Source organism: Podarcis gaigeae, assembly GCF_964106915.1.
Source record: "Podarcis gaigeae genome assembly, chromosome: 1".
Lineage (NCBI taxonomy): Eukaryota > Metazoa > Chordata > Lepidosauria > Squamata > Lacertidae > Podarcis > Podarcis gaigeae.
Window position 1 is genome coordinate 103802549 of NC_139678.1, and position 13152 is coordinate 103815700.

At 44.8% G+C, this 13152-nt stretch overlaps 1 protein-coding gene and 1 long non-coding RNA gene across 3 annotated transcripts in view; one reads left to right on the forward strand and one right to left on the reverse strand.

Moving 5' to 3' along the window:
* The window catches only part of CACNB4 (calcium voltage-gated channel auxiliary subunit beta 4), a 133467-nt gene extending 131927 nt beyond the window's left edge, over positions 1–1540 (reverse strand). For both annotated transcript variants that reach the window (XR_014557656.1, XM_083710319.1), the window contains exons 1-2: positions 1371–1540; positions 1042–1125 (exon numbers count right to left, since the gene is read on the reverse strand). Coding sequence is in view for 1 of the 2 variants with exons in the window: in XM_083710319.1 (XP_083566445.1) it covers positions 1042–1125; positions 1371–1427 (141 nt within the window). In the remaining variant the exon portion in view is untranslated. The remainder of the gene's footprint in view (positions 1–1041; positions 1126–1370) is intronic.
* LOC310833604 overlaps positions 1–13152 on the forward strand; it is a 221273-nt gene that overhangs the window by 160135 nt on the left and 47986 nt on the right. The gene's annotated exons all lie outside the window — the stretch shown is intronic.

Here is a 13152-nt window from a genome sequence, read left to right on the forward strand (position 1 = left end):
CAGACTTTTTGCTGAACAGGCCTAACACAACACCCAAACAGGAAGAAGGCTCAGGCTGGGGAACTTCATTTGCCCAAACCACCAACTGGCCCATGTGCAAAGAACAAAAAGAAATATTTTCTTACACAGCTCACAGAATGCAGTATTGTCATTTAGGCTCCTAGCAAACCCCTTCACATGTAAATTGTCTGCTATGAATACATTCAATCTGTATAAGGTGGAAAAGCAGAAGAGTGGGACGCAGCCACATGAACTGCCACTGAACCCCACAAGTTACCATTCGTATTGGTTGTATGTCCCACTGACTTGGCCCAAAACTATAATTCCACTGTGGTGAATCCAGGGGTTCGAATCCCCACTGTTATGAAGCTCAGCTAGGTGACCTTGGGCCTGACACTGTCTCTCTCAGCCTAACCTACCTCACAGGATTGTTGTGAGGAGAAAATGGAGAGCGGGAAGAACTCCTTGGAGGAAAAAGTGGGATGTAAGTGCAGGAATAAATAAATACAATCAATAAAACGAGCCGCCTGGTTGCAATTCCTTGCATCCAGGTTTTTATGCAGTTGCCACAGCTCAATACCACTGTACTTTAAACAAAAAAGAAAGGCTCCTTGTTCTTTTCATAACACCCATTAAAAACGCCACTCCAACCAAAACTGGCTTGTGCCTAAGAAACGGCTTTTCAAGAACCTGGGGGATAAAGGCAGCCTGTGCCCAAGAAACACAATGGTACCTCACCCACGCACATGTGCGCGTGTGCCTCCCTCTCGCTGAATAAACTCTCTTCGCTGTGCACTTTAGGAAAAAAAGAAAATTAAACAACTGGTTGGGTGGTTGTTTCCCCTCAAAGTAACGTTGCAGCACGAAAAAAGAAGCAAGACGGGGCCCTCACTCGCCCCTTTGAGAAGAGGGGTGCCAGGAGGGTGGCCTCAAAAGGAACAGGTATAAAGAGATGGCATTTGAAAGACTGGGCGCCCTCGGCTCCCCCCAAAGGGCTGGCACCGTCGGGCGAGGCAGGCAGCGCCTCCTTTCCCGCCTTACCTGCCGGAGGATGAAGCTGGTGGAAGTTGTGCTCCCGTCGGACCGTTTCAAGCGGCTCCTGCGGGTCGCCGTGCCTCTGCTCCCCTGGGAAACCGAGCGGAGGGGAAGAGCCTTTTAGGAGACACGCGCCACATTCACACGACCCCCGGCTCCTGGCGCGCCTCATCCTCCCTGCTCGCTCTCCCCCGCCTCCCACCTCCTTCTCATCCCCGACAGGCGTCTCTTCCGACGACGCCCCCCTCGACGCCGCCAGCAGCACCGAGGACTCGCCCGAGCCCCATCCCCACCCCACCCCCCGAGGCCACGGGAGAGCGCGCCGCCGGCCGCACCTGGAAGATGGGGTCCGCCAGCCCGTTCTTGCCGTACGACGATGGGTGCTTGGACATGCTGCGAGCCTGAGGGCGCGGCGGCGGCGGCGGCGGGGGGCTCTCGCCAAGCGCCTTGCAAGACACGCCGCCCCGGATGGTTCCGGCTGCCGCTCTGCCCGCGCCTGGCAGCTGCGTGCGCGTGGGGATGCAGGAGGAGGCGGCGGCGGCGCGGGGCGCTGCTTGGCGGAGCGGCAGGATCCTTAAAGAGACCGCGCTGCTTTTGCACTCCGCTCCCCCCCCCCCTCCCGCAGCCGCTCTCTCACTTTGCAAAGCGCTCAAGCAGAGCAGCGCGAAAGCCAGAGACGGGTTGGGAATCCTCCCGGCGCCCCTGCACCCACCTGCCCACACACCACCAAATCCCTGGATCTTTCCCCCACCCCCGACTAGAACGTCGCTCCTCAAGCACACACATTACAGTGGTACCTCGGGTTAAGTACTTAATTGGTTCCGGAGGTCCGCTCTTAACCTGAAACTGTTCTTAACCTGAAGCACTACTTTAGCTAATGGGGCCTCCTGCTGCCACTGCTGCACAATTTCTGTTCTCATCCTGAAGCAAAGTTCTTAACCTGAAGCACTATTTCTGGGTTAGCAGAGTCTGTAACCTGAAGCGTCTGTAACCTGAAGCGTATGTAGCCTGAAGCATATGTAACCCGAGGTACCACTGTATTTTAAAGATGCAGTGGTACCTTGGTTCTCAAACTTAATCCGTTCCAGACGTCCATTTCAAAACCAAAGCATTCTGAAACCAAGGCATGCTTTCCCATAGAAAGTCAAGCAAAATGGATAAACCTGTTCCAGGCTTTTAAAAACAACCCCTAAAACGGCAATTTAACCTGAATTTTACTATCTAACAAGGCAATTGATCCATAAAATGAAAGCAATGATCATTGTACTGTACTATAAAATAAGACCGTATTGTAGATGATAAAAATTAAAATTATTATTTTTTACTTACCTGCGCTGATGACAGTCGTCGTTTAGATGGGGGGCTTTTATTCATTTCCTCAATCACACAATCAATTGATCAGTAGCTGAACTAGGTTCCACACAGTCACAAAAACAAATTAACTGAAAAAGCCTCAAAAGCAAAAACACTAAATAAATAGAAAATACAAAAGCGCCAAATTTAATGTACCGTATTTTTCGCTCTATAACACGCACCTGACCATAACACGCACATCGTTTTTAGAGGAGGAAAACAAGGGAAAAACATTCTGAATGAAACAGTGGATGTATCATTTTTGTGCTTCATGCTGTGGCCACAGACATGTGATCTGATGGTGAATTTGGGCTGACCCAATGCAAAAATCCTGAGAATCCCTGTGCATCCATGGTTTGTAACCACGTTTTTGCACCATTGCAGCCCCAGGCAACAGTGGGTGCGTGATTTTTGGGGGGCAGGCTGTAGCCATGGACATGCTATGTGCTCTGATGGTGAATTTGGGCTGACCCAATGCAAAGACCCTGAGGATCCATGTGGATCCATGGTTTGTAACCACGTTTTTGCACCATTGCAGCCCCAGGCAACAGTGGGTATGTGATTTGGGGGGGGGGCAGGCTGTAGCCATGGACATGCTATGTGATCTGATGGTGAATTTGGGGTGACCCAATGCCAAAATCCTGAGAATCCCTGTGGATCCATGCTTTTTAACCACATTTTTGCACCATTGCAGCCCCAGGCAACAGTGGGTGCGTGATTTTGGGGGGGCAGGCTGTAGCCATGGACATGCTATGTGATCTGATGGTGAATTTGGGGTGACCCAATGCAAAGATCCTGAGAATCCCTGTGGATCCATGCTTTGTAACCACATTTTTGCACCATTGCAGCGCCAGGCAACAGTGGGTGCGTGATTTTTTTGGTGCAGGCTGTAGCCATGGACATGCTATGTGATCTGATGGTGAATTTGGGGTGACCCAATGCAAGGATCCTGAGAATCCCTGTGGATCCATGCTTTTTAACCACATTTTTGCACCATTGCAGCCCCAGGCAACAGTGGGTGCGTGATTTTTTTGGTGCAGGATGTAGCCATGGACATGCTATGTGATCTGATGGTGAATTTGGGGTGACCCAATGCAAAGATCCTGAGGATCCATGCTTTGTAACCACATTTTAAGTGGGGAGCGAAGGAAAAACAAAGAAGGGACATTAGAGGGGTGTGCAGAGAAGCAGCTGGCTAAGAATGCAGGAGAGGGATTTAACGGGAGGGAGGAAAGAAAGGCAAAAGTTTCCCCCCACCCAAGCCAGCCATATCTCTCTCTCTCTCTCTCTCTCTCTCTCTCTCTCTCTCTCTCTCTCTCCCTCCCTCCCTCCCCCTCTCTCTCTCCCTCCCCCTCTCTCTCTCCCTCCCCCTCCCCCCTCTCTCTCTCCCTTCCCCCCTCTCTCTCCCTCTCCCCCAGCAGCACCGGAGCTTGCCTGGAGGGGAGGGGCTTTCCCTGCTCTTTGTTCCGTTTCAGCAAACACAGCAACGAAACAGAGGAGGGTGGGCAGTAAGACCCTGAGGCAGAATGCAGGAAAGCAGCCGCTTCCTCTTTTCAGGTTTCGCTTCTCCGTGCAGCGTGCAGCGCCGCGATTTGATTTTTGCATGATTTTTCGGCTCCAGGGACCACACATTCGCTCTATAACACGCACAGACATTTCCCCTTCCTTTTTAGAAGAAAAAATCTGCGTGTTATAGAAGGAAAAATACGGTATTCCGGAAGTCCATTTGACTTCTGAAATGTTTGAAAACCAAGGCGCAGCTTCTGATTGGTGCAGGTACCCTGGAAACAATAGCCAACAGCCGCATCCGACGTCCAGCTTCTGAAAAACATTCGAAAACCAGAACACTTACTTCCAGGTTTTCAGTGTTTGGGAACCAAGGTGTATGAGTACCAAGGCATTTTAGAACCAAGGTAGCACTGTATTAGGTCCTGTAACGTAAGGTTACCAGTCATTCACATTTCCCGGGGACAGTCCCCAGATTTACAAATCTGTCCCCATACAAAATCCATTGAAGTTGAAAAGTATCCCTGGATTCAGTGAAAAACCTTACTGTAACACCACACACTTTCTTTCCCATCAACACTTTCCCCCCACTTATTACCAAATTTAAAACCATGGAGAGACCTGGTCTGAATAGAGACATTGGATTCTTATCTCATTATACATGATTTTTAGCCATCTCACCCCTTGCTTTTTCCTGTAAAACCAACTGCAGTCGTTAACAGTCGTCAACAGGTTTACCACACCTATCAGTCAATCACCCATTCCCACCACCCTTCTGAGTAATAACCCGCCTCACCCTCTCACTATACAGTGGTACCTCGGGTTACAAATGGTTCAGGTTACAGACGCTCCAGGTTACAGACTCCGCTAACCCAGAAATAGTACCTCGGGTTAAGAACTTTGCTTCAGTATGAGAACAGAAATCGTGCTCTGGCGACGCAGCGGCAGCAGGAGGCCCCATTAGCTAAAGTAGTGCTTCAGGTTAAGAACAGTTTCAGGTTAAGAACGGACCTCTGGAATTAATTAAGTTCTTAACCCGAGGTACCACTGTATAAGGGTCTGGTGACTTCTGTTTCAGTTTATCTGAAGAAGTGTGCATGCACACGAAAGCTCATACCAATAACTAACTTAGTTTGTCTCTAAGGTGCTACTGGAAGGATTTAATTTTTTATTTTTATTTTTGTTTCCCCCCACCATCAGCCTTTCAAGTGCCCCGGGGGAGGGGGCTTTTGGGGATGCATCTGGTCTCATCAGGCTGACATAGAAGTTGTGCTCGTGAAAACGCGCCCGCAGCAGTTTGGAACCGCGGGTCTTACTTGAGATCGCTTAGCAGTGGTTTCTCCTTCAGCTCATATCCTTGAGCTCAAACCTCGTCAGATTTTTGGGAGAAATAGGGGGGTTATTTCTCCAACACTGCATGTTTTTTTTTATGGGGGAACTAGTAACCTCCTCTATAAAAAAATAATAATAATAAAAAATATAGAACATTTTTTTTTTAATGGGGGAACTAGTAACCTCCTCTGGGACGCGGGTGGCGCTGTGGGTAAATGCCTCAGCGCCTAGGGCTTGCCGATCGAAAGGTCGGCGGTTCGAATCCCCGCGGCGGGGTGCGCTCCCGTTGCTCAGTCCCAGCGCCTGCCAACCTAGCAGTTCGAAAGCACCCTCGGGTGCAAGTAGATAAATAGGGACCGCTTTCTAGCGGGAAGGTAAATGGCGTTTCCGTGTGCAGCTCTGGCTTGCCAGAGCAGCGATGTCACGCTGGCCACGTGACCCGGAAGTGTCTTCGGACAGCGCTGGCCCCTGGCCTCTTGAGTGAGATGGGCGCACAACCCCAGAGTCTGGCAAGACTGGCCCGTACGGGCAGGGGTACCTTTACCTTTACCTTTTAGTAACCTCCTCTAAGCCATGCACCTCAGAAGGGCATAAGGCAATGAGCCTCCAAAGGTCCATCTAAGTCCACTTTGAGGGAAACTTTGGCTGTGGTTGGGTGGGGGGGTTAGCACCTGGCCTGCATGCAGAATGTCCCAGTTCAATCCTCAAGCATTTCTTTTTTTTTTTTTTTTTAAATATTTTTATTGCTTTTTAGAAATACAGAAAAAAGAATAAAGAGTGGTTATAAGAAGATAGGGTATAGGTAACAAGTTTCCATATTCTTTTTCCTTCTATTCTATAGGACTTCCCCACATCCTCCGAACCCTGCGTTCTCTGTCTTATAAAGCATCAGCAATTTGTTAACTTATTTCAAAACTTATTGTAACTTCCATTTTATCATGTTCCCTATTTTCAATTTTACTGTCGCTCAATTCTTATATGTTTTATATTAAACACAATAAAGTTATTTCATTATTTTACCTCTGAATTCTTGTGTCTTAATTTTCATTCCAATAACTTACATTTGCTGAAGCTAGAATTTCCTGAAAGGTGCATTTTTTTTAACATTCATACAACTTATAGTGTTTTTTCAAATAGTCCTTAAACTTTTCCCAATCCTCCTCAGTTGTTTCTTCTCCCGCGTCTCGGATTCTGCCAGTCATTTCAGCCAGTTCCATATAGTCCATCAACTGCGATTGCCATTCCTCCAGCGTGGGTAAATCTTGTATCTTCCAGTATTTTGCAATCAGGATCCTTGCTGCTGTGGTAGCATACATAAAAAAGGTTCTGTCCTTCTTAAGCACTCTCTGGTCCACCATGCCCAGAAGGAAGGCCTCTGGTTTTTTAGGTAAGGTAAATCTCAATACCTTTTTTAGTTCATTATGGATCATTTCCCAGAAGGCCTTCACTTTCGGGCAGGTCCACCAGAGATGGAAGAATGTCCCTTCCGCCTCTCCACATTTCCAACATTTGTTGTCAGACAGATGATATATCTTGGCTAACTTGACTGGGGTCATGTACCACCGGTATACCATTTTCATAATATTTTCCTTCAAGGCAGTACATGCCGTGAATTTCAAACCGGTGTTCCATAACCTTTCCCAGTCTGCAAACATAATGTTATGCCCCACATCCTGAGCCCATTTTATCATAGCGGATTTGACTGTCTCATCCTGTGTATTCCACTTAAGCAGCAAGTTATACATTCTCGAAAGTAGTTTACTTTTTGGCTCTAACAATTCAGTCTCTAGTTTCGATTTTTCCACCTGGAATCCAACTTTTTTATCTATTTTAAATACCTCTTGAATTTGCGCATAGTGCAACCAATCTCGTACCTTAGTTTTCAATTTCTCCAAACTTAGCAACCTCCAATTGTCTCCAGTTTTTTCAATTATTTCCCAATATTTAGGCCAATGGGCCTCCATGTTGGGTCTCTTACGTGCCTTGGCCTCCACCGGTGAGAGCCACCTCGGAGTTTTACTCTCCAATAAGTCTTTGTATTTTATCCAGACCCTCCAAATTGCTCTTCTGACAATATGGTTTTTAAACAATTTGTGCACTTTGGCCTTGTCATACCACAAATATGCATGCCACCCAAACGCATTGTCAAACCCTTCCAGATCCAGGACATCAGTGTTCTCCAATAAAATCCAATCTTTCAACCAGCAGAAGGCTGCAGATTCATAATATAGCCTCAAGTCTGGCAGGGCAAATCCCCCTCTTTCTTTCGCATCAGTTAATATTTTAAACTTTATTCGGGGCTTTTTGCCCTGCCAAACAAACTTAGAAATATCCTTCTGCCACTTTCCAAAACATTCCACCTTGTCCACGATCTGTAGGGCCTGAAACAAAAATAACATTTTCGGCAATACATTCATCTTTACAGCAGCTATTCGGCCTAACAAGGAAAGTTTCAGTCTTGACCATATATCCAAGTCTCTTTTGATTTCTAACCAGCATTTCTCATAATTATCTTTAAACAAATTCAAATTTTTGGAGGTCAAGTACACCCCTAGGTATTTTACTTTTTTAACCACATTCAGCTCCGTTTCTTTAGAGAACTCATCTGTTTCTGTAACTGTCAAATTTTTTGCTAAAACCTTGGTTTTTTGCTTATTTAACTTAAACCCCGCCACCCGACCAAAATCAGAAATTAATTCTAACACTCTTTTAGTGCTGGAGACTGGTTCCTGAAGTGTTAATACCACGTCATCTGCGAATGCTTTCAATTTATATTGTTTCACTCCGACCTCAATCCCCTGGACCAACCGGTCCTTTCTAATCATATTTAGCAACACCTCCAGGACTGAAATAAACAATAGGGGGGATAGGGGGCACCCCTGGCGTGTCCCTTTTTCAATTTTAAACTCCTCTGTCACCACATTGTTTACTATCAATTTAGCTTTTTGTTCTGTGTAGATTGCTTCTATACCATTTTCGAACCCCGGCCCCACTCCCATCCCTTCCAAATTTTTCTTCATAAACATCCAAGAAATATTATCAAAGGCCTTCTCTGCATCAACAAAAATCAAAACCGCTCTGGTATTCAGATTTGTTTGTAGAAGTTCCAAAATGTCAATAATGTTTCTTGTGTTGTCAAACAAATGCCTACCAGGGAGAAAGCCAGCCTGGTCTTTGTGAATCACTTCATTTAGTACTTTTTTAAGTCTATTTGCCAAAATATCTGCAAAAATTTTATAATCCACATTTAGGAGTGAGATGGGGCGGTAGTTCTTAAGTTGGGTCTTTTCAGTCTCTGATTTAGGTACCAATGTGATGAAAGCTTCTTTCCACGTTTCCGGTGCCCTCCCTCCCTCCATTATCTGGTTGCAAACCTCCATCAAAGGTTGTATCAAATAGTCCTTTAAAACTTTATAATATTTGGAGGTTAAGCCGTCCGGGCCTGGGGACTTGCCAAGTTGAAGATTTTGAATGGCACTTTCAATTTCTTGCTGTGTAATATTACAGTTCAGGTTTGTTCTCATTTCCAGGGGTATTTTTTGTAATCCATTAGTTTTTAGAAATTGATCCACCTCTGAGGCTTTTTGCGGCCCTTGTGTATAAAGTTCTTTGAAATACCTCTGGAAGCACTTTCTGATTTCCTCGGGTTTCTGAACCATTCTCCCTTCGATCTCTAGATTTGTAACCGTATTAAGCTTTTGTCTCTTTTTCAACTGCCAAGCTAGCAGTTTCCCACACTTATTCGCCGATTCGAAGGATCTTTGTTTCATTTGTTTAATTTTCCATTCCACCTCTTGGTTTATCAGTTTTGAATATTGCGCCTGGAAGAATTTCACTTCTCTTAACACGTCCTTCGACTTAGGCCTAGATCTTAATTTTTTCTCTCCTTCTCTTATTTTCTCCAATATCTTCTCCTTCTTTTCATTCCAGAGCCTTTTCTTAATTGTGTTTTGTTGTATTAGAAACCCTCTCATAACTGCCTTACTTGCGTCCCAGATTGTTCTTTTTTCCACGGTGGTATTCAAATTTATCTCAAAATAGTCCTTTAAGGTTTTTTGGGCCTTCTTCACAATCTCCTGATCTCTTAATAAGGTGTCATTCATTTTCCATCTAGAGGTTCCGGTTGTGTTAAGTCTCAATTCCACTTTCAAAGCACTATGGTCGGAGCAGGTTTTTGGGCAGATTTCCACTTTTCTAGTCTTAGGTGCCAGTCCTCTAGTTGTCCAGATTTGGTCGATTCGTGTCCATGTCAGATGAGCTTCAGAAAAGAAAGTCCCTTCTTTCCCTAGAGGGTTCTTAACCCTCCAGATGTCCACTAAGTCCATATTGTCTGTCATTTCAAAAAAAGTTTTGGGTAGTCTGCCGTCTTTCGATATGTTAGCACTTTGTGACTTATCCATATGTACAGAGACAACCCCATTCATATCACCCAGCATAATGATGTTGCTATAATCCAAATAATCCAGCATGGTCTCATGCAGCTTCCTGAAAAATTCCGACTTTTCCTCAAGCATTTCATGGTAGGAATGGGCAATCACCCTCTTTGAAATCCTGGAGAACTACTGTCATCAAATGTAGACAGTACTGTGCTACATGGACCAATGTTCCGAGTCTGCTTCCTATGCTCTCACAGTAGCCAACCAGATGCCTATGTAATCACATTTGGGAATATGCATTATTTTCTGTGTTCCTAAGCTAGGCTTTCCTGCTAGCTTATAGATTTTTAAAAACCTGATCCCTTTCCATTTCTCAGAAAAACACGTGATTTGAGGTTCTAATTAATGTGACTTACATGATGACTTAAATGTTGTAAAACAACAAAGCCAGGTCATTAAAACCTTTTGATTGGTAAGCATTCTAGTTTGTCTTTCTATGCTCAGCACCTCTAATGAATAAGCTCATGCTTAGGTGGCAGTTGATAATATTTTGAGGCTTTAAAAGCATCCTATAAACACACACCCGTCTTGCGGTGCTGTTGCTGATGATAAATGGGCAGTTGGTGAATAAAATGCACAACAAATGGGACAACTTGAATTTTTATCCTGGTAACAGGTTGCATAGCAACAGCAGAACACAAAGGGCTACAAGGAGCCACTATGAACACAGTTAGGTCAAAAAACATTATCCCCATCTTCTAACATAGCAGCCAGCCCACAGGTGCCTTACCTCTTAAATGCAACACAGACTGTGTAGGAATACTTACATGGTTATTATCCTTCACATAAGAGTATCGCATATAAATCTGTCCTCAGAAATCAAACACTGAATGTCTCCTTATTTGTGGTCCAGGATGTGGAAATAGGAGTGGTCCTGAATCCGTACGTTTTTCAAGTTGCCACTATATATACTAATAGTGAACTCATTCAGTGAGCTCCTGATATAGCCCCAAAGGTGCCGTTTACACACGAGAGGAAGATGTCAACCAAGATCTGCTAAAGTGCAAATACATCTTTAGCAGGTGAGGGATATGTGGAGAGGGGGGTAGCAGTTTTATGGACCAGGGGTGCTCAGTGAGCACAGAATGTTGATGGTCTTGGGGAGGGGGGGATAGAGTGGAGTATCTTGGCACTCTGAGCATTCCAATGTCCCATAAAAATATTACCTTTTGACTACAGACAAATTTTGCCATTGTAATATGGTGGTTGTACCTCTTGGCATACTCCAGATGTTTTTAGGGCTCCCAATTCTCATTATTCATGACTATTGGCCATACTGGCCGGGGTTGATGGAGATTGAAGTCCAGCAACATCTGGAAGACCGCAGCTTCCGATACCTGTAGTATATGCTTTACATGCATTCTTAAGAGCAATTGCAAAGCAAAGGGTTGCATTACCACATTTAGACGAATCTAATGCTCTATCAAATTTAATGCACACTTCAATTTTCAAAACCTTTATACCAAAAAGGTATTTGCTGCAGAATGTAAATGCGCCATCAAATCTAATGCACGCCCTAATTTTCATGACATAATTTGGCCAAAAAAGGTGTGCATTGCATTCAATTAAATACAGTACTGACCTCAATATTTTCAACAAAGCCACACTGCCATCATGGACCAATAATCCCACCCACCCTAAATAGTCCAGAGACACACAGGTTGGTTTAGAGCACTCTTGCATATCCATTGGACCAAATTAAATACAAGGAGCAAAGGAGAGCATGGAGTGCAGGGATGGAGCATCTATAGTCCTGCAGATGTTGTTGGACTTCAATCTCCACCAGCCCCAGCCAGTATGGTCAAAAGTCATGCAACCGGTAGTCTAATATCTCTAGGGCCACATAACTCCCTATTCCTTGGCTGGTGGCAATTTTGAAGGAACCTTCAATGGAGGAAACTTGAAAGAACTTGCAGAACTATGGAGCTCTCCTACGTTCCGTATCAACTCACAGTAGCTTATTTAAGACATTAGTAATGAATCTTGAAGGACGCGGGTGGTGCTGTGGGTTAAACCACAGAGCCTAGGACTTGCCGATCAGAAGGTCGGCGGTTCGAATCCCCGCAACAGGGTGAGCTGCCATTGCTCGGTCCCTGCTCCTGCCAACCTAGCAGTTCGAAAGCACGTCAAAGTGCAAGTAGATAAATAGGTACCGCTCCGGCGGGAAGGTAAATGGCGTTTGCACTGCTCTGGTTTGCCAGAAGCGACTTAGTCATGCTGGCCACATGACCCAGAAGCTGTACGCCGGCTCCCTCAGCCAATAAAGCAAGATGAGCGCCGCAACCCCAGAGTCGGTCATGACTGGACCTAATGGTCAGGGGTCCCTTTGCCTTTACCTAAACTTGACCAAAGGGAGAAGTTTGCCTGCCTTTTATTTTGAGGCCTGCAGCCTTGTGTGGAAGTGGATCAATTCTCAGCTATAATGGACTATGCCGTCCTCTGCAGCATTCTTAATTTTCGGAACTCAGAAATCCAGACAGTTGCAGCAGAGTTTTAACCCTATTGCAATTTTGCGTGATTCAACGCAATATAGCTGAAACTTAGTGTTGCCTCACAAGGATATTTTATTTCCCTACCTTTGATGGGCACAATGCTGATAAAATCCAGGCAGCAATGCCTGGAAGTCCAGCATTACACAGAAATATGTCAAAACCTTTTTTAAAAGTGCTACCCCGGGGAGAAGAAAAGTGCAAGTTGGACTTTATTATAAAATATTTTTGTTCTGTTGTGAAAGCAGAGCTTTGCCACTAATGTTCACATAAAGGAGCTGAACCATTGTGAACAGCTGGAATATTGCAATTTGTAATGAATGTTTCCCCTCCATTAGGAAGCAATATAGGCCTTGCCATTATCCACAGCCAGATATAAGATTTTATATAGCTAAAAGCTATGATAAGAACAGAAACAAAAAGGCATATTTTCCTTTTTAAAAATAATAATGGAATAATCCTTCAGGAGATAGAAAGCCTCTTTGAAGGAAACGGCACTTACATTCTGTAAAGATCCATCAGCTTTTGTTAAGTTGCTAGGCTGAGAACTATTTAGAAATTATGGTACATGTACTAATTGTCCTTTAAATGCTAATTCCCTCTGTTGGTGTCAAACCAACCTGACACTATCATGAAGTTTTATTCTCCTCTCTGCACTACATATTTACATAAAATACCACACGCAAGTCTTCACTCTCTGCTGGCAAGGCAACACATTACCAGGGGCTGAAGAAAAAAAAAATAGTGGCTAACTCGGCAGAGTTTTGAAAGCAAAACCCATTGGCCATCCCCAGCAAAAAGGGGCATCTTGAATTTAAGGCAGCTCACCACACATGAACCCACAAAAGATTAGAGGAATTCACTCAATGCAAAAAAGTAATTGACAGTATAGGCTCCTGTGAGTTAAGAGTCAGAATGACTCACAGGAACATTTTGCTCCCAAGCCTTATAAGGATGGCAAGTTACATAATCCTTTATTTCCTACTCTTAACTGGGTCATA